The sequence below is a fragment of the Idiotropiscis lumnitzeri genome, chromosome 12 (genome assembly GCF_059441095.1).
Source record: "Idiotropiscis lumnitzeri isolate Australia: NSW breed Sydney's pygmy pipehorse chromosome 12, RoL_Ilum_1.0, whole genome shotgun sequence".
NCBI lineage: Eukaryota > Metazoa > Chordata > Actinopteri > Syngnathiformes > Syngnathidae > Idiotropiscis > Idiotropiscis lumnitzeri.
In genome coordinates, this window is record NC_142402.1 from 17,712,334 (window position 1) to 17,731,203 (window position 18,870).

At 41.3% G+C, this 18,870-nt stretch overlaps 2 protein-coding genes across 4 annotated transcripts; both read left to right on the forward strand.

The window, feature by feature from the left end:
* The first annotated feature begins 816 nt into the window (after nt 1-816).
* Nucleotides 817-5,738, forward strand: ppp1r7 (protein phosphatase 1, regulatory (inhibitor) subunit 7). Of its 2 annotated transcripts, none has more exons than XM_088311927.1 (10): nt 817-966; nt 2,587-2,682; nt 2,755-2,810; nt 3,054-3,119; nt 3,243-3,373; nt 3,575-3,737; nt 3,813-3,929; nt 4,014-4,118; nt 4,269-4,355; nt 5,253-5,738. In XM_088311927.1, the coding sequence occupies exons 1-10, from the start codon at nt 927-929 to the stop codon at nt 5,427-5,429; spliced, it is 1,038 nt and encodes a 345-aa protein (XP_088168053.1). In that variant the 5' UTR covers nt 817-926; the 3' UTR covers nt 5,430-5,738. The 2 variants fall into 2 exon arrangements, with proteins under 2 accessions (XP_088168053.1, XP_088168054.1); XM_088311928.1 differs by lacking the exon at nt 817-966 and adding an exon at nt 1,024-1,236.
* A 1,502-nt stretch (nt 5,739-7,240) lies between these two features.
* On the forward strand, nt 7,241-15,336 carry ubxn7 (UBX domain protein 7). Of its 2 annotated transcripts, none has more exons than XM_088312160.1 (11): nt 7,241-7,389; nt 8,465-8,618; nt 8,726-8,790; nt 8,877-8,942; nt 9,463-9,575; nt 10,000-10,146; nt 10,236-10,326; nt 10,793-10,923; nt 11,426-11,918; nt 12,221-12,300; nt 12,833-15,336. In XM_088312160.1, exons 1-11 carry the CDS (start codon nt 7,284-7,286, stop codon nt 12,992-12,994), a joined length of 1,608 nt encoding a protein of 535 aa, XP_088168286.1. In that variant the 5' UTR covers nt 7,241-7,283; the 3' UTR covers nt 12,995-15,336. The 2 variants fall into 2 exon arrangements, with proteins under 2 accessions (XP_088168286.1, XP_088168287.1); XM_088312161.1 differs by lacking the exon at nt 7,241-7,389 and adding an exon at nt 7,444-7,699.
* Nucleotides 15,337-18,870: the final 3,534 nt, after the last annotated feature.

The window sequence follows — 18,870 nt, forward strand, 5'->3', positions numbered from 1 at the left end:
GTTCCTATGAAACAAATGAGTGTCATTTGATGTTTTTCTCTTCAGGCCATGACATGGCAAATTTATTATTGCCTTGAACAATACACGTTTGATTCCAGGCATGTTTTAAACTACGGCCCGGGGGCCACATGTGGCCCGTTAAACGTTTTAATCCAGCCCGCCAAACTTGAAAAAAAAATGGATAAATATTTTTATTTTGGTCACATGCTGATGTCAAAGAAATCTCTCTGACCTGAACGTATCTTGTGTCTGCCTCCTTATAGGGAGCGACATATTCAACATTTGTTCTTGTATATGCATTCCTGAAACACAAAACACCTTGCTTTTTTTATCTCTCCAAAAGCCTTCAGCGGGGCAGGGTCACCCCTTCATATCTTTTTTGGGGACAGAAGGTCAAGTCGAGATACGATTAACTTTCTCTACTACACTGAGAATGATTTGATTACATCCGAAGTTGGGCCCATAAAAGCAGAGCTGGGCAGTTCGTCACGGGGGCGTGACGGTCCGATCATCCGGCTTGGTCGGACGGCCATTTTTTTTTTTTTTTTGTAGGGGTAGAGCAAATTTTATAAAAGTGTTCGATAAACAAAGGCCGGCCGGGCCGGAAGTGGATTTTAACCCCCCCACGAATTGGCCCTCTTAATAAACCTACTCGGGAAATGGGCAAATGACAAAAATTCCACCAACACGGTTGAGATGTAACGGTGTAGATTTATTTAAAAATCATTAGCTGACTAATTTACGATTCAAATCCGTTTACCTTATTATGGGTTTATTATGGTGGCAAGTGTTTAGTCAAACCGCGAGTATGGCGGTTCTACGTTTCAGTTCTTTGCGTGCGACTGGCGCAACCTTGCGGCGCGCCGTCTTACGTACGTCCTTCCCTCTGATTGGCTGAGCCGTTGCCAGGAGTGTTTACAGGAAACATGGCTTCCCTGTCCGTTGTAGAGCCGCAAGAAATGGAAGGTGAGTAAATATTATCGAAACGCCATCTCCCCGTCTAAACCAGCAGCCAGGTTGAATGTCACTTATGACGACGAGCGACTCTTCACCCCACGAGTGTATTCGAATTGTCGTTTACGTGTGTATAACAGATGTCCGGTTCACGTTTGCTAGCTAGCGTGCTAACAACAAGGCTCGCTGGCTGACGTGGTTGGCTTTCGGCGAACCCGGACCACGTTGTGCGCAATAATCCATGTCCGATCCCGGCGTGACAAGTCGACGCGTACCGGGGAGGTAATGGTGTGGCTAACGTTCTTCTACAAACTGTTTCACACCGTTCAGTATGTATGGCAATTTAACGACACGGACGGCAGACTGAAAAACAGACAGCTACGGAATGATGGGAGCACACCCACACTAACAAATCCGTACAGATTGTTGTTGTAAGTCATCTGCACCGATCAGCAGGCAGGGTGGCGTTTCCTTGATATTATGTCACTGCTGTCGGTCAAAGATTGCAGTGTAAATATAATACAGACTGGGACAAAAGTGAACGGAGAGGGGCCAGGATGGACGACAACAAGGACGGTTTGAAAGGAAGGATCGTTGAAGGACACGAGCATGTTGTCAAGGGAGGAAAAGAAAAATAATCAGAAGGAAACCTGGCTTCATGGGTGGTATGTAAGGAAGGATAGATGATTGGTAAGGGATGATGCACAAAATTGTAGATCAGGGGTGTCAAACTCATTTAAACAGTGGCCGAGAAAGATCATGATCTGTAACATAAAAACAATTGGTGTCAATATTCCACATATTGTATGTTTGACACCCCTAGTATACATGGTAGAAAGAATGAATGGAAGGAAGGCTGAAGAACAGAGTGATGCAGCAAGGCACGTTTGAGCTACGAATTATTTTAGAATGATATGGACGGTAGTAAACAAGGATTCAATGATTTTATGACGGGAAAGGATGCAAGAATAGCTGGAAAAAGAAGAGAATGTATGGAAAGAAGGAAAGAGGGGAAGGCAGAAGAAAAGATGGATTCAAGGATGGATGAAAGGAAGGATGGAAGATGAGAAGAAAGGGGATGGAGCAAGGGAACAAGGATGTGTGAAAAGAATTATTCCTATCATGAGGGAAACGGATGATTGGTGGCTGGCTTGTTGGATTGTTAAAAAAAAGAAAGCATGGAAGGAAGGGTTGAAGAGTGAAATGATGGAAGAGCTTGGCCTTGGAACCATAAACCTTTTTTAAAATCCTGTCCCTGTTATTTATTACCCTTTATCTGGCGATTAGCTTGAACAAAAATGGTTTCTCTGGGCCAAACATGGCTAATAAAAATTAGACTGGTACACTCATAAACTAACCACTGGAGCTTGCTGGAATTTAACAGATTTGTCGCTATTAATATGGTGACAAGATTACAAAGATGGCAATTTTAATATCACAATTTTACCGTTATCGTTACATCCCTACTACGTAACCCACTTGCACCTTGTATTAGGCCTGTTGTTACCAATCTTGGTATAAGAAAACAGGTTAACTAATAAAATCTGATTTCTTTCAAGAAATCGGAAACAAATTGTACAGCATGTTAGTTAGCCAAGCCTGTGCATTTTATTTTGTGTGTTTGACTTGTAGTGGATCGGAGGGGCGAGTCCGAGGAATCGGGCGACGACGAGACCAGGAGGAAGAGCATCAATGGCGACATGGATCCAAATCAGCCTCCCGCCACGAGTATGTCATCACGACACTTTCACGAGATCTGTTTTCTCACGTGTGCTAATGTTATGATTTCACTCCTTCTAGGTAAAGAAGAGTCTCCCGTTGACATGGACACCATCACCTTGGACCCGGAAGAGGAGGTGAGGGGAAGCGTTTTCTTATCCGTCCTATGATCCTATTTGGCCATATTCGCTTTTTTTTTTTCATAAATCATTTCTATTGGTTAATTGGGACAAACAAATATTGATTTTGTGTTATTTTTAAAATGTAAAAAAAAAAGTATTTTTTTAAATAAAATAGTTGCATTATTGTGAAGATTTTTTGCTGATCACATTTTCTCTTCCACCTCTGTATTTTATTTATTTATTTATTTTTTTACAAAGGATGTTGACCTAGTTCACTGCCGTATTGGAAAAATTGAAGGACTGGAAGTGCTACAGAAAGCAAAAGTAAGTGATACATTTAGCAAGTGTTGTTGATTATTCAAGAATTTTTTTTTTGCCTCTTTGAAATGAAAGAAAAACTCTGAAAAATGCAGCATTGTCAATCCTGTCTGCTCTTTGTCCTCACAGACCCTTTCCTTACGACAGAATCTGATTAAAAAAATTGAAAATCTCGACAGTTTGAGCTCACTGCGAGAACTCGACTTGTATGACAATCAAATCCGCAAGTTGGAGAACCTGAACAAACTCACGCAGTTGGAGTAAGTTGGGATTTGAACCTCTGAATATTGGAATATTTGAGTATTACACTGCCCCATTGTGGCTACATTCCAATACTGTGACGTGCGATTTTTATGTATATTAAAACTCATTTTTGTTGGTGTTTTTTTGTGGCACCGGAGCAGATAAATGGCGTTTCTCGATCCAAACAAGCCCTTTTCTGTTTTTTGTCTCAACTGTAGTCAGCTGGACGTGTCCTTCAACGTTGTGAGAAAGGTGGAAGGTTTGGAGCAGCTGACTCGGCTGAAGAAACTTTTTTTGCTTCACAACAAAATCGGCAACATCGGCAATCTGGGCCACTTCCCGTGTCTGGAAATGCTGGAGCTGGGCTCCAATCGCATTCGCGTATGTTTGCTGTCGCGCTTGCGAACGCGTTGGTTTCATCAAGTCATCGTCATTATTTTTTCTTTGTCTTCCTAGGTCATAGAGAACCTGGATACACTCACGTCTTTGCAAAGCTTATTCCTCGGCACCAATAAAATCACCAAGCTGCAGAATATGGACAGTTTGCACAGCTTGACTGTGTTAAGCATTCAGGTACTCGGCACTGACCTAACTCAAAGATTATTTGAGTTGTCCTCAATAACTCTTCCCTTCCAACCACTTTGATTTTCCATTCAGAGTAATCGTATTACTAAAATGGAGGGTTTGCAGAACCTGGTCAGCCTGCGAGAGCTCTACCTGAGCCACAATGGCATCGAGGTCATTGAGGGCTTGGAAAACAATGTGAGTCAAGCAAACACCCGTCCATTGTGCACTCTGCCGGCTGTGAGAATGCGCTTCAACAGCAGCAGCTGCTGCAAAGTGTTTTCTGTGTTAGCCCAGCATGACTCTCTCTCTCTCTCTCTCTCTGTCTCTCTCTCTCCCTCCCATCAGAAAAAGCTGACGACTCTGGACATTGCAGCCAACAGAGTGAAGAAGGTCGAGAACATCAGCCATCTGACAGAGCTGCAGGAGTTCTGGGTGGGTCTTCTGTGTTTCATGTTTTTTTTTTTTTTAAATAATCTGAACACTCATAATATACACTCATACGTCCTAACCGGATATATGACAAAAAAATCTATTGTGAATGTAGGCAAAATACTTGCATATGTGACAAATATCTGCTCATGATTTTGTTTTGTTTATAAATTATTTATTTATATATATTTAATTATAATACATTTTTCAATGCATCCATAAAAGATCCACTTTCCTAACTCAACACCAACGGTTTGAAGCAAACAACAAAATAACAATATGTTGTATTTTTTTTCCAAGTGCAAAGGGCTCTCAAGTTACCGTTCAAGAAACTAGGCCATGTCTGTCATCTAGTGGTGATAGTACATTATTATTGGTTTCCCAGTGTTCTTTCATACTTTGGATTTTTTTCCAAATTTTTCAGGGATAACCCCCTTATTGTGGGACCCCCAGTTGCTTGTTTCTGATTTAATACGATGTTTCAGAGGTTATTTTAAATGTGTTTATTTCTGTATTTTAGTTTACTTTATTGTACAATAGTTAGTGACCATTTTTTTAAGTTGCATTTGAAAAATACTCCATATTAAAAAAACAAAACTAATACTAAAACGAATTGAAACTGAGTGTTTTCGTAAAAATACAAACAGACCCACTCTAGAAATGATTTAAAACTAACAACAATTTTAAATAATATATAAATACCATCTCTAAAAAAACAAAAACAAATTATGAATACCCTGATGTTCAGTAGTCTAGATGTGCCTTGCAATTGGCTGGCAACCCGTGCAGAATGTGTTCCGTCCCTCACCCCAAGTCAGATCTAATAAGGCTCACATCTAATAAACAAAGAACACAAAAAAAGGTGCAAATGTCCTAACCTGGCGCTGCCACTCCCCTCAGATGAACGACAACCAGATCGACAACTGGTCAGACCTGGACGAGCTGAAAAACGCCAAATCCCTGGAAACGGTCTACCTGGAGAGAAACCCGCTGCAGAAGGACCCGCAGTACCGACGCAAGATCATGCTGGCGCTGCCTAGCGTGCGCCAGATTGACGCCACCTTCATCCGCTTTTAAACGTGCAGGACGGTATAACGCCGTCCACTTCAGTGTTGAACTCACCGCGATCACCGAATCCTCCTTTCTCCATATTCATAATGGCCACTGTCGGCCTCAACCTAAATGTTCACACATAAACAAACTGACGCAAGCTTGTGATGTCACTCAATAGGCCACACCTCTCAAAGGCACACACGCAACTCTTACTAAAATGATGTATAATAAATCGTGCTTATTTGGCGGCAGGCAGATTAATGACACTTCATTTCAATTGGGAATGTTGATTTGACATGAGAGTAAATTGAACAAATAAAAGGCGTAAATCAAGGTAGCACTGTCGTACAAGCTTGGCCAAAGGTAGGTGTGCACTTTAAAAATGATCAACAATTTTATGACATTCTTTTTTTTTTCATGGCATCTTGTCTTTTCTGTCATCCTTCCCTCAGTTTTTTCTTTTCTTTTATCACACCTCTTTTTGATTCTTGCATTATTTATTCCCTTCCTTCACTTAAACATGCTTTTCCGCCCTCCTTGCCGTCCTTTAATCTCAGATGTGCTTTTTCCTATTTACTTCCTTCCCTCCTCAATTCTTCCTTTCCCCTCCCTTACTCTGTCACTCCCTCACTTCATCACCTTCTTTCCTTTTCTCATGCCTACTTTTTTTTGTATTTTGCATCCTTTTGCTTTAAACCACTTTGCTGCGGTCCTCCCTTCTGTTCCTGTCCAACACTGCTTTTAGAGTTTACCTACTTTTTGCCCTCCTTGTATATCCTGTATGATCTTGTTCAAAACTGGCATGAAACCTTTAAATCTGAAGACGCATCTTTTCAAATTTAATTGCAAATTTCATGGATATTGTATTGTGCGGCTCAGATAATGGACGTTTTTTTTTAACATAATTCTTAGCAAAACGCGACCCAGTCTTGTCTTATTCTTCATCATGCAACTGAGTGACACCGCTGTCGTCAAAATAAAGCTTACAAGAATGTAACATCTGTCTACATAGGATGGTAAATAATCATTTTTTTTCTTTTGTTTCGTAATATTGATCACAGCTTTGGATCTTTTGCTTGTTCCTTTGTCACTATTGTTTGGAGTGCTTCACAAAGGTTTTTACTGGTTTACCTCGAGTGGATGATGAGTTTAAAGATGCTGCAGTGACACATTCTGTATTATTTATTGACAATTGCACTCAACTAGAAAAAATGCTGTTGGGCTGTTTGTGTGGTCTCTTGTAAATAACTGAGAGGACTTGAGTTGATCCATGAATACATTCAAAGAAACTGCTTTGTTCATTTGACGTCATTGGTAAAGTGACATGTTTTTTTTTGTGCAATTAAAAAGTTATACACCTTTTCGACATTATTTTACACTTGGTTTTAAGGAAATTACATGACGAGTAATGGATTGAAAGAGTGTTTTTTTGCCAGTGACCTGAAGTTGTTCAAATCAAGTGATCTTAAATTGCCACTGAAAGAGTAAACTGATATACTATTTGTTGTTTAAATAATCTACATCACAGGGTTTTTTGGACTTGAAATGGAATGTATTATGCAAACAACAATAAATGTATAGTCCTACTTAACGGAGGTTTTGCTTTCATTTGTGATTTTTTGACAGTGATGGAAAGTACAAATACTTTATTGTACTTGAGAAAAAAACATGTATCTACAATAAAGGTAAGCTTTTGTTTTTCTGACCACTTACTTTTACTCCCCACATTTGATAAGTTGCACCTACTTACTTTCTACTCCTCCCTTTGTGAAACTCTATATATTACCGATTCCGTAAAATACTACAACTCCCACAATGCACCACTCGCGCCAAGTGACGTTGCTCGTGCCAGGCAGCGGGGGAAAAATGCCGTAGCGCATGCGCGACATTTATGTTGTTGTTTGTGGCGGTAAGATGGCGGCGCTCGGAGACACCTCGGCTCCGGGGGTGAACGGGTTAATACAACAATTCACAGCAATAACAGGTAAAAACTGAACTTGGATTCCAGCCTAATTCGAGGGATAGTGTGTGAGGGGCGTGCGGGAACATCTCCCCGTGACGGGACCGACCAGGAAATGCGTGCGCAGTTGTAAGGAGGGACGTACAATGTGGCTGGTGCCCCTCCGCTGTCAGTGGGGGGAAAAAAAGCACAGCCCGTGTTAACTGGCCAACTCCACTAAAAGACTCTCCACTTGTGAATGCGTGCAAAACTTAAACCTCTAAAACAGCAACTTAACCTCTCTTCCTTAGTGCTTAGCGGCTATCACTACAAGTTACACATCGTGAGCCCGTAGGTACGTTTTATGCCACTTTTAGACACCGCCTGTTGTTCGTATTTGCAGAATGGAGGTTTGCCTTCCATCGTGATCATCGCCTTCTGCTACAACTTGTCATCTCTTCAATTAAAAAAAGAAAGAAACGTGACTGTGGCGTTCAAACCCCACGCGTCATGGTTTCATTTTCAACCCGCACGTTAGAGATCCGCGCGTCCCCAAAACGGTGGCTCCTGGGCACGCGATGAAAAAGACGAGAGAGAGAGTAAAGTTTATTTCACGCAGACATGTTTGATGTGCTACAGCTCCACCATGTTGGAAGACAGAAACGCGCATGCGCAGTCGGGGACGGAAGTGTGAAAGTACTCCCGTGCAGGATATGTTACAACTATTAAAACTACAAACTACACAGCGAGAACAGTAACACATTATTAGACATTATTCGCGTTAAAACATGGTAACTTACGGAAACATTATTGTCACGCTCGGAAAAAAAAGTTAAGAGTCACGTTATAACATGATGAATTTCACATTTTAACGTGAGAAGGTTCATGTTAAAACGTTCTAAGTTATCACGTTAAATCGTTTCAAGTTATCAGGTCATACCTTGACAAACCATTGCAATTCCTTCCAGTTCAAGTCACCAGCGGAGCCCTGTGTGGGCATAGGCGCAGATTATGGGATGTGATCGATCGACCGCCTGATACAAGATGACACCTGCGAGCTGCATGAAATGTTGTAATTTTGTAAAAAATGCGTAACATGTCCCTTTCAATACTCCACCAGGAGCCACAGAGAGTGTAGGGAAGCATATGTTGGAAGCATGCAACAACAACTTGGAAATGGCAGTGACCATGTTTCTGGACGGAGGCGTGGTGGCAGAGGAGCCCAGCACGAGTTCCGGTTCGGCGGCATCTAGCAGTAGAGTTCCGCCTTCAGAGTAAATGCTCGTCCTCCAGCTATTTAGGTTTTTCTTCTTCAAAGTGATGCTCTGTGTGATGGAATGCTCGTCGTTTTTTTTTTTTTTTGTCTTGTGTGTGGTCACAGCGAAGTACGAGCACCCATTCCCCAGAAGCAGGACATACTTGTGGAGCCAGAGCCACTTTTTGGAGGTATCGCATTGTTTTTTCAATCACATTATTCTCGCAAGCACTCACTGCAACCCTTGTAATTTTTGTCATGCCTTGTAAACCTCCAGTGCCAAAGCGAAGGAGACCGGCCCGATCCATATTCGATGGCTTTAGAGACTTCCAAACAGAAACGAGTGAGTCATTTTGAGGGCTGAAACGATTTATCGAATAACTTGAATAATTTGATAAAGCATATTAAAAAAAGGCACCTCTGCACTTTCAATCATTTTACTGAACAAGCTGTAAAAAAATAAAAAATATGAAACCTGTAATGAGCACAATTGACACACATGCACTCAACAGTATTCGTATTGTATCGTATTGTACACTCTCATTCGCTGGCTCCCATGTCACTCACAATGTTAGGCCCCACGTTTTTTAAGCCACACACACTCAAAGTCACAAATATTATAATGTGCAACTTGGAATGGACAACTAATACTACCTGTACCTCCTCACATGCACATTTTGCTGTTTAATAATGCAAAAAAAGTTTTCTTTGATCAATCGGTGCCATAATGAATTGCTCTATAACGTTTCATTGTACTACTGAAAGCTAACTGTTGTGGTTACCTACAATGAAGTCTGTGTGAACCTTTTCATCCTGCCATCGATGGTATGTGTGCCCCTCACTCGCTCCCCGTCTCTTTCCAGTCCGCCAGGAACAGGAGCTGCGGAACGGTGGAACAGTGGACAAGAAACTGAGCACGCTGGCAGACCTTTTCCGTCCTCCCATAGAGCTGATGCACAAAGGCAGCTTTGAGACGGTGAGGGGTCGCTCGCAAACCGACACGTGAAACTTTTGTGTTTCAAACTTTCCAGTTTGTGCTGCTGCGTGACATAAATGTCGAGCCAGACTACACACATTTTCACCGGTATAAACGTGTTTGAAAAAATTGGTGTTGAGAAACCAAAGAGTTAGATTTTTTTAAGCGCAAAAAATGTAATTAAAAAAAACTGTAAGAGTTTGCCATGAATTCTGGTGCAAAAAAACCCCCCCCGAATATTAAAAAGAAATATTGACAAAAAAAAAAAGGGGGTGTTTTTAGTTCAACAGTGCTCACTTCTTTTGCATCCAGACTGCAAATGATCGCCATTTCCACAAAGCCACCACTGGCTACTCAAATCATATCCCCAATGCATCAGTTGTTTGAATTTGAGTTTCTGTTGTGTCGTTCTGGTCGCGCATAGGCAAAAGACTGCGGCCAGTTGGAGAACAAGTGGTTGATGATCAACATTCAGAACGTCCAAGACTTTGCTTGCCAGTGCCTGAACAGAGATGTGTGGAGTAATGACGCCGTGAAGACCATCATTCGAGAACACTTCATATTCTGGCAGGTACGCGGATTTTCTTGCGCTCACATCCTGGCCCTGCTGTTAGCTCAGCTATCTACTACAAACAACGTTTGTCTCAATGTTTGTTGCAGGTATATCACGACAGTGAAGAGGGACAACGATACATGCAGTTCTATAAACTCAACAAGTTTCCATATATTTCCATTTTGGATCCTCGCACCGGTGAGTGTTCTTGTGGGCTGGGCGATTAATCGATGAAGATGTTCATTGGTTGAGGATTGTTTACATACATGTTTTAACGTAGAAAGATGTATTTATTTACTTTTTTAAAGACACAGCTCTTATTTTCACACGTTCTAGTTCACATCACAGCAACAAACCCGTAATCATGATTAAAAATCGATTGCTAACAGGGCACCTCAAGGCATGCGGGGTATTCCTACTCCTTTAAACTACACAAGTCTCAAACTACATACACCCGCATGACAAATAAGATAGACTTCTTAAAAGTATCGTACTCATGAGGGGCTTACGATGAGTAATTAACAGAGGGAAAGATGGAGAAACTATGCTAATTGCTAAGCTAACCTAACATTGTCGTTAAAGACCGGAATTACGCTGAGTAAATGAAACACCTACTAGGATTTCAATGTTGTTTTGAAGCACGCAGTTGTGTTTACCACCCTAGGTCAAAAAATGGTGGAGTGGAACCAGCTGGACGTGGCGTCCTTCCTGGAGCAGGCCACCGGCTTCCTGGCAGAACACGGGCAGCTGGACGGGCCATCCTGCCCCGCACCGCCTGCCAAACGGGCTCGTTCTGTGGGTCTCTCATTTCTCACTTCTGTTTCGCTCTTCTTAATGTGCTCCTTTATTTATCTAGCCAAGCGATGTGCAACACCATGTTTTGGTTTTGGCGCCTTGGTCTAGGACGGTCTTGACTTCTTATGATTCAAGGTTACGAACGGCTCACAATTACCATGAACTCGTTTTCCAATTTTTCAAATAAATCAAACTGTTGGCCAAGTTTATCCCCAGACTCCAACCCTATAGTGCGTACATTTTAGCCGCTGTGGACAAGCCTCAAGTGATTCTCCTCTGATATGGCCTAGGCGTGTTCAACATGCAAATATTGTGTGACTTTACGAATTCGGGTCACGCCGTAGGAACAGAACTCTGCCATAAATCAAGGACGCCCTGTAATCATTTTGCTCGTGTTTAGTTTGGTCAGAATTGCAGAATTGTTTGGTCACCCCCCGCCTGACATGCTATTGTTCTTCCTTGATTTGTTTTTAACAGCTGCACTCTTTGTTTTCTGTTCTAGGAGAGTCTGATCGATGCCAGCGAAGACAGCCAGCTGGAGGCCGCCATCCGGGCCTCCCTACAGGAAACTCACTACGAGTCCTCCAGTGTCCCCGAGGCCCCCGAGTCTCCCAGGTCGGAGGAAGATTCAGACGCCGAGCCCTTCTCCGACAGCGAGGGACCCATATCGGTCGACGGTTCGGACGGCGAAATGCCGGAACCCCCGAAAGAGAAAAGTTCCACCAACAAACATCCGACCGCAGTCCCGTCAGTCGGGTCCGCCCAGCATCGTCTTCATCCCGATAGTACGTCTTCCTGTCATCGGAAATCTCCATTTAAAGAAAACAACCACAGTCACAAAAAGGAGGAGAGCAAAAAGAACCACCTGGAGCCTTCGCTCGCCGGGTCTCGTCAGACCCAGACGGACGCGGGTCTCGGGGGCAACACGTGTGCGGCGCTAACTGACAGCGCGGGGCCGTCCAAGACCTGTGAAGACGACTGTCCAGAAGACAATGGTACGGTGCCCCGATTGTAATTGGTCCTTCACTTTAATCAGCCGATACAATACCATTCATCATCCCCCGAGGAAATAAAAAAAAAATATATATATTGAATAAGTGACAGGCAATGGGGCAATTATTTGTTATTTTAAGGTAATTTATTAATTACATTTAATTTACTTTACTTTATTTTATTATTTATTAACACTTATCGCTATCAGGTAAACTAAACTGTGTAAAAAAAAAAAGAAAAACCTAAGTGTGCGTATTTCTTTCTTTATTCATTCATTTATTTTTTACATTTATTTTCAACACAGGTCCCAAGGCCAGATTGATGCTTCGTTACCCAGATGGACAAAGAGAGCAAATATCCTTGTCTTCTCAAGCAAAACTTATAGTAAGTGTTGTCCTCCTCATTGACATAATATGAAAACCAATGCTAATAATAATTACAACTGCGTGACATGACATGATACTCTTCTAAACGTCTTTGGGTGTCTGGGAAAGTGCCTTTGAAGTGTCGATTATGCAGAATACATTTCAAGAGGACATGTATGCTGTTTATACGCTGAGTAGTCGTTTCACTTTTTGCCACGTTTGGTTATGTTACAGGCCAAAATTCAAGTTTTAGCAAATGTTTCCCTCAAAATTGTATAAATGGCACCAGGCTTGCAATTTATGAACAAAAAAATCATTGACGGATATAGAAGCCAATAAGTACGTTCATTTTCCCTAAGCTGGCAGTGAATGAGTAATTAAAAGAGTATCTTGAAATTAACGCAAGGTAAAACTTGATGCTGTAACGTAACAAAATGTGGGCAAAAATGAAGCGCTCTCAAACGGCGTCCGTGGAAAACTGAGCATTCGACGTCATTCGATTGTAATTGTGCTGGCGATGTCGTGTCTAACATTTACTGTGTGACTTGAAGGCGCTGGTGAGACACGTCCAGTCCAAAGGATACCCCAACGAATGCTTCGAACTCGTAACCAACTTCCCGCGGCGGAAGCTCACCCACTTGGACTATGACATCACGCTGCAGGAGGCGGGGCTTTGTCCGCAAGAAACTGTCTTTGTGCAGGAGAGGAACTAGCCCATAGTGGACTCAAAACCAACGACAACCATGGTGGACAGTAAGAGGGACTGGGGCTGGGTTAGAGGAGGCTCACGGTGGTTTAGGGGGCTCTCCTTTCCCTTCTCATCGTCCCGCAGATTCACAGCCCCTTTGGCCAGTACCGGACACCAACAACTCTTTCAATTCGTAATAAGATTCAGCCCCCCCCAACCTTTTTTTAATTTTTTTTTTATTGCAAGCCCATTGGAATAGAATGACCATACTTAAAGCTCATATTCCATTCGAATCGAATCATCACGTATCATGCTGCAGCAGGGACTCTCAGAGAAGACTTCCTCTTATTCCCCGTACCAGGAAACAAGAGAATGGAGGTTCACTCTTCTCCATTCATTCATTCATTCATTCGGACCCGACTGTGCTCTCTACGCGATTCAAAGATGTGTTGACATTTCTAAAGACGAGCGCATCGCTCACCTTTTTACTCTCATTTCTATCGCACGAATATAGACTAATGGACGATGCGGTACTTCTTTTGTGGGAAGACAACTTTTGATACGGAACGATCGAAGGCCGGTGCGCATCTCGTCAGTCTGTTTGGACCTTTGCTGTACAGAGATGGCTGAGCGGGCGGGAGAGAGAGAGAGCGAGAGCGACACGTTGAGGTTATGCTGTTTAACATTGGTTCCTCTCTTTCGTTCCTTCTTATGTTCTTTTTATATGCTGCCAAGAAAATATGCCCATGATAAAATATAACCGCAAAAAAAAATACACAAGAAAAGACAAGGGAGTTTGTTTGTTTGGTGTCTTGTTCACTCACTCGAGACAACAATTCTACATGTTGTTTTTTTGTAATTATTATTTTGGTGCATATTGTACGTTTGGGCACAGGTTACCAAAGAAGTATTTGTTAATGAATAAAATACATCAAAAGAAGAAAATGGCCATGAAAGATGATGGTTGGAATCATCATTAAAAGCACAGTAAAAACATTTTTGAAATGTCTCAAGTAACAGTGATAGATTGAATTCAATTATTTATTTATTTATTCATTTTTTAATCCAATCCTCTCTTTTGATTATGCTGAAAGTTACTCGGATCTTTTAGACTAGTGCAAAAGTTTTTTTTCCTCAAAGCTGTCTGATCATTTCAATTTCAAAAACAAGTTTCAATATCTAACAATCACATATTTTCATTCACCAAATGAAATTCCCTTTCAAGTCCCTGTAAAGTGAAATTAAAGCAACACCACAAGAAGTGCAGAATGTGCGGAAAGCTCGCCCTGCTCAACTATAAACTTGCAATCAATTATCATGACTCCATCCTGTCTTGAAATTTATTTTCTAATGTCTGTAACATTCCAACATGTTCTAGCCGCAAAAGTTACAGGCGTCAAACTCGAGGCCCGGGGGCCGGATCTGGCTCGCCACATAATTTTACGTGGCCCACAAAAGCAAATCATGCGTGTCAACTTCCATGACCCTTGCTGAAAACTATACCAAAATTTTAAATTGTCATGTGTCATCAATAATTAGGTTAACATTTTAAAACAATTCTTTGTATTCATTACTTTTTATAGTAACTTGAACACAATAATTCAACAAATTATTATCATTGACTTCTGATTTCAAAAGTAGCTTGAGGGAAGTCGTAACCCGCGACACCCCTGGCCTAAAACCTCCGGTGAGTGGAATATGGCCCAGTGGGTTGTCGCAGAGCTATTCTACAGCGCAACAACGAGGTGCTCTAAAGTGCCCTCTCCACCTCACAGCGCTGGTCTCCGCTATTTCTTGTAAATCGTTTACATTTCAAGCACACAGTGTGGGGAAATGATTTGAATCTCTTGCTGAATGTTTCGGGGTGCTCCAGAGAGAAGCCATCAGTCTGTAATTTTTTTCTTGCTTGGTGATTATTGTGCAATGGACAGAAATTGATGCAATCGGACAAAATTCAAGAAGAAAATGTTTTGCTCGGTTTTTAATTGCATAGAACGTTGATGTAGAGGATCAAAGACTTAAAAAAAAAAAAGGATCTTTGACGTCTTTAGTCGTCAATGGCAGTGAATGAGTTTTAAACTGGAAAAAAAAAAAGGGAGCGCATACTCTCTGTCGATTAATTTCTAAATTAATTTCTTTGGAAGATTGCAAATTTACCGATTCAGCAGGGAGATGAATAATTATTTCCCCACACGATAGTATGCGCTCACACTTTTTGCCCTGGACAGCGTGTTCAAAGTGCTGTTTTAGATCAATAGTTGCATGTGTTCCAACAGCAGACAGGTTGTCATGCTTTTTAGACCTCACTGCTAGAGTTTTTTTTTAAGAGACTTGCATCTGTACAAATACAAAAGGACTTGACCCCTCGCTGTGCAGAAATGATCTTTTTTTTTTTTTTTTTTTTTTTTTGTGGAGTGAACAAAAGGTTCTGGAGGCCAAATGAGACCGCCAACCAGCACTTTATGTAACACAACCTCGAAACACCGTTAAAATGGAGCATGCGGTTTCATGCATTTTGATGCTTAAGATGTGATGACAAAAAATGTCAGGAAAAGCCTACTGGAACAACTGAACTTAATTACAAGTTAATTTGAGGCACGTTAAATGGCGTCACATGCGTGTAATGACTTCTATTTAAGTTTGAACGTGTTTGGTTAATTGTGAACGCCGCCAGATCCCCAGCTAAAAAGGTTTTGCACACTTATGCAACCACGTTGTCTCCGTTTTACTAAAACTAAAATTATGCAATGTTAGCCTTGCACAGAAAAAAAAAACATTGCCAATGCGATCCTCTCGCTTTAAAAAAAAAAAAAAAGTTCACGTTGCAGAATAGGACAAAGGAGGCGAATGAATGGATCAATATGGTGGGAACCTCAGACCCCGTTCAACGGGTGTCCCATTTCATAAGCGAGTGTTGACCCCGCTTTGGGGTCAACCTTTGACCTTTTGGCTTGCTTCTCCAAATGATGTCAATGGATGTTAATGTTTAGCAGGGGCACGCTGCTCCTTTTTTTTACATGAGTCATGGTTGTGCAATGGCGGCCATTTTGCGACTGGTAGGATCACGTAGCAAAAAAAATGGAGGCACGGGATTGTCAAGAAATGGGTGAAACATTTTGAAAAGACATCGACATTATGGTAGTAAACCCTAATCTGTGCGGCTAACACCGAGTTCGGCCGAGAAGAGTCCTAAGTTAGCCCCAACGAGTTAACGGTTAGCCTAGCTTAGTTGTCTTCCACCGGGCACCACGCTACGTTTCACGATACAAAATAAGCTAACTAAGCTAGGCTATCTGGTAACTACATTGTGTTGGAAAACGCAAACAAGAGTTTCTAAAATATATCGAGTCACCATGACATAGTCTATTATGCACAATATTACTAAGATATAGATTACATAACTGTAAGCACATTTAGCAAAAAGGCAAATTTTCTTCGTCACAATGTGTGTTTGGTCGCTCACATGTTTTAAAAATCGAGTTACAATCAGCCTGTGAGTATCTGAGGTGACGTCCGGCTGGGGATTTTTTGAGTAGCGTAATCTCGTCCTGATTTTCAAATAAAACTCATGACTCACCTTCAACCTTTACACTCACTCCCCCACATGCTAAAGTTTGAGTCGCGTTCCTGCTCACCAGAACAACACGTTTCTTCGATAGTTGTAGCAATGCTGTTCAATAGTTGAGACGTCAGCAAATCCAGTTGTTTTTTTTTGTTTTTTCTTCCCAATGGCACTCAAGCGTGTCGTGGCGGTCGTTCAAATAGTTGCATACGTTTTTTTTTCGCCGGATTTGCTGACCTGACTGAGAAAATGCTCAAATTGAGCGATGAATATGTGTGGGTTGTGTAGACTTTGCGTTTGCAGCTGTCGATCTGAATGATTTGCAAGCAGACTGGATGGACACCAAAATCACATCACATGAGACACGCTCCACGCCTCCAGCTAATTACTCAGGATAATCTTTTCGAGATATTTGATAATCAGGCCTTTCCTGACTTTGAGCAGAAGGGAAGAAAATTATGCTTTTTAAGATACGTGCTTAACATACGATTATTCGCCCGATCAATTTCCGAACAGATCAGGGTGGAAAATCATTCTGAACACACACCACATTATAAGATAATCATCTTTTAGAGAAATCCATTAATCAGGTTTTTGCTAATGTTGATCTGAATTCGGAAGGACGGGTAAATCATTCTGTAACGCACCGCACACCACAAGATGATCGTTTTAGAGAGATGGCTGTCGTCATCTTAACACACCTAACGCCACAGGATTACCGCCCGGCATAATCTTTTTGTGACATCCGATAATCGGCGGTTTTACTGACGTTGATCGTAATCCGAAAGGAAGAGAAAATCACTTTTTAAACACACCCAACACCACAGGATAATCGTTCAGGTTAATCTTTTAACGACATCTGATATCGGATCTTAAATTTGAAACACTCGTAACACACCACACAAATGATTTTTTTAGTAACGTCCGATTACCAAGACCTTTTCAAAAGGTGAGTGGTTTTACTTTATTAGAGTCTGGTAATTAGTATATAATTTGAGATGCTAGTTAAAAGCAGGAATTACTCAAAATCCTGACTTCCTCTCTTCCCTCAGAACATTTTGAGCACGCCAAAGTATGGTCAACATTTCAAGTACTATTTTGTCGCAGTTCAGCGTTTTAATCTAAATTGCAGTGCAAACATTCCAATGTTGAAACACCTAATGGGAGGTCGGGGCAAACACAAACGTATTGTGAAACGTATCTGGGGATTTTCCAATATTTGTTCATGGAGAACAAAGTGGGGAGTGTTACTAGTTCAATTTACCAAAGTGACCATGTGAACCTTTCCGTTCTTTTTTTGAGTGAAGTTGACATGGCAAACACGGCAATCGGTAACACAACCTTTCAAGAGTTGACCACGTTCATAAGACAAAATTTAATGTAGTATCAGATTATCTTTTGCCAATCTCTCCATCCACAAAAGAAGTTTCAGGAAACTGCGCAGTACTTGTGAAATAATTCCCATTGCAATGAGTTGATGTCAGATGACGATGAATCATATGCATTTAAATGGATTTCGAGTTTTATTTATATAGATTATTTCCTACACAAGACAATTCAATGTGCTTCACACGAGCAAGGAAGGACAAGATTTATTTTGGGGGCAGTTGAAATATTGAAATTCAAATAATCTTGCGTGCAGTCGGGATGGCGTTCCGGCAATTCCTCTGGCCACCGCTAGGAGCGCCCTTCCCTACATGCGCCATGTCCTACCTGCTTGTTGCAGCACCTGCGGCCAATTAATAGTGTGGTGGACCGAGAAGATATTTTTCCGATCAATTGCTTGTTTTTACTTTACTGCTCTGCATAACAGTGGCACCCAGAACAAGACACAAAGCAGTTGGTGAGGGCGGTTTTTATTTATTTATTTATTTATTTATTTTGTTCGTATTTGCTTATTTTTCCACAACTGCCCCAATTCTGTCTTAGTTAGCGTGCTGGAGCATTTCTTATTTTCGTAGTTATAGTTTGAAATGGCAATCACCACACGTTAGACAATGAATTCTGTGTTTATTTTATTTTTCCTAATCCTTTTGTTTGGCTCGAGGGTGGGGGGGGGCGCCTGTTACGACAAAATTGTGGTTCGGAATGTGAGTTTGTTTGTGTCCATTGCGGAAAATAAAGTTTGTCACATTTTTACCTCAAAGCATTGTTTGTAACCTCTTTTTTCATTTTTTTAAACGCATTTATTGTATTTCTCAGATTGGATATTCTAAATGATAAATCCAATTATTAAATACTAAATGTAAATGATTGTGGTGATTCTAAATGTGAAGCTAATTAGCAATGCAATTTAGTGTTTACCTAATTGCTAAGTTGAGGAATGTATTTATGATAAA

Coding starts and splice junctions, on each gene's coding strand:
- ppp1r7 (XM_088311927.1), top strand. CDS start 927: ATGGCTTCCCTGTCCGTTGTAGAGCCGCAAGAAATGGAAG. Junction 2,683..2,754: donor AAATCAGCCTCCCGCCACGA/GTATGTCATCAC, acceptor CACTCCTTCTAG/GTAAAGAAGAGTCTCCCGTT. Junction 3,374..3,574: donor AACAAACTCACGCAGTTGGA/GTAAGTTGGGAT, acceptor TCTCAACTGTAG/TCAGCTGGACGTGTCCTTCA.
- ubxn7 (XM_088312160.1), top strand. CDS start 7,284: ATGCGCGACATTTATGTTGTTGTTTGTGGCGGTAAGATGGCGGCGCTC. Junction 8,791..8,876: donor GCCAGAGCCACTTTTTGGAG/GTATCGCATTGT, acceptor GTAAACCTCCAG/TGCCAAAGCGAAGGAGACCG. Junction 10,147..10,235: donor AACACTTCATATTCTGGCAG/GTACGCGGATTT, acceptor TGTTTGTTGCAG/GTATATCACGACAGTGAAGA.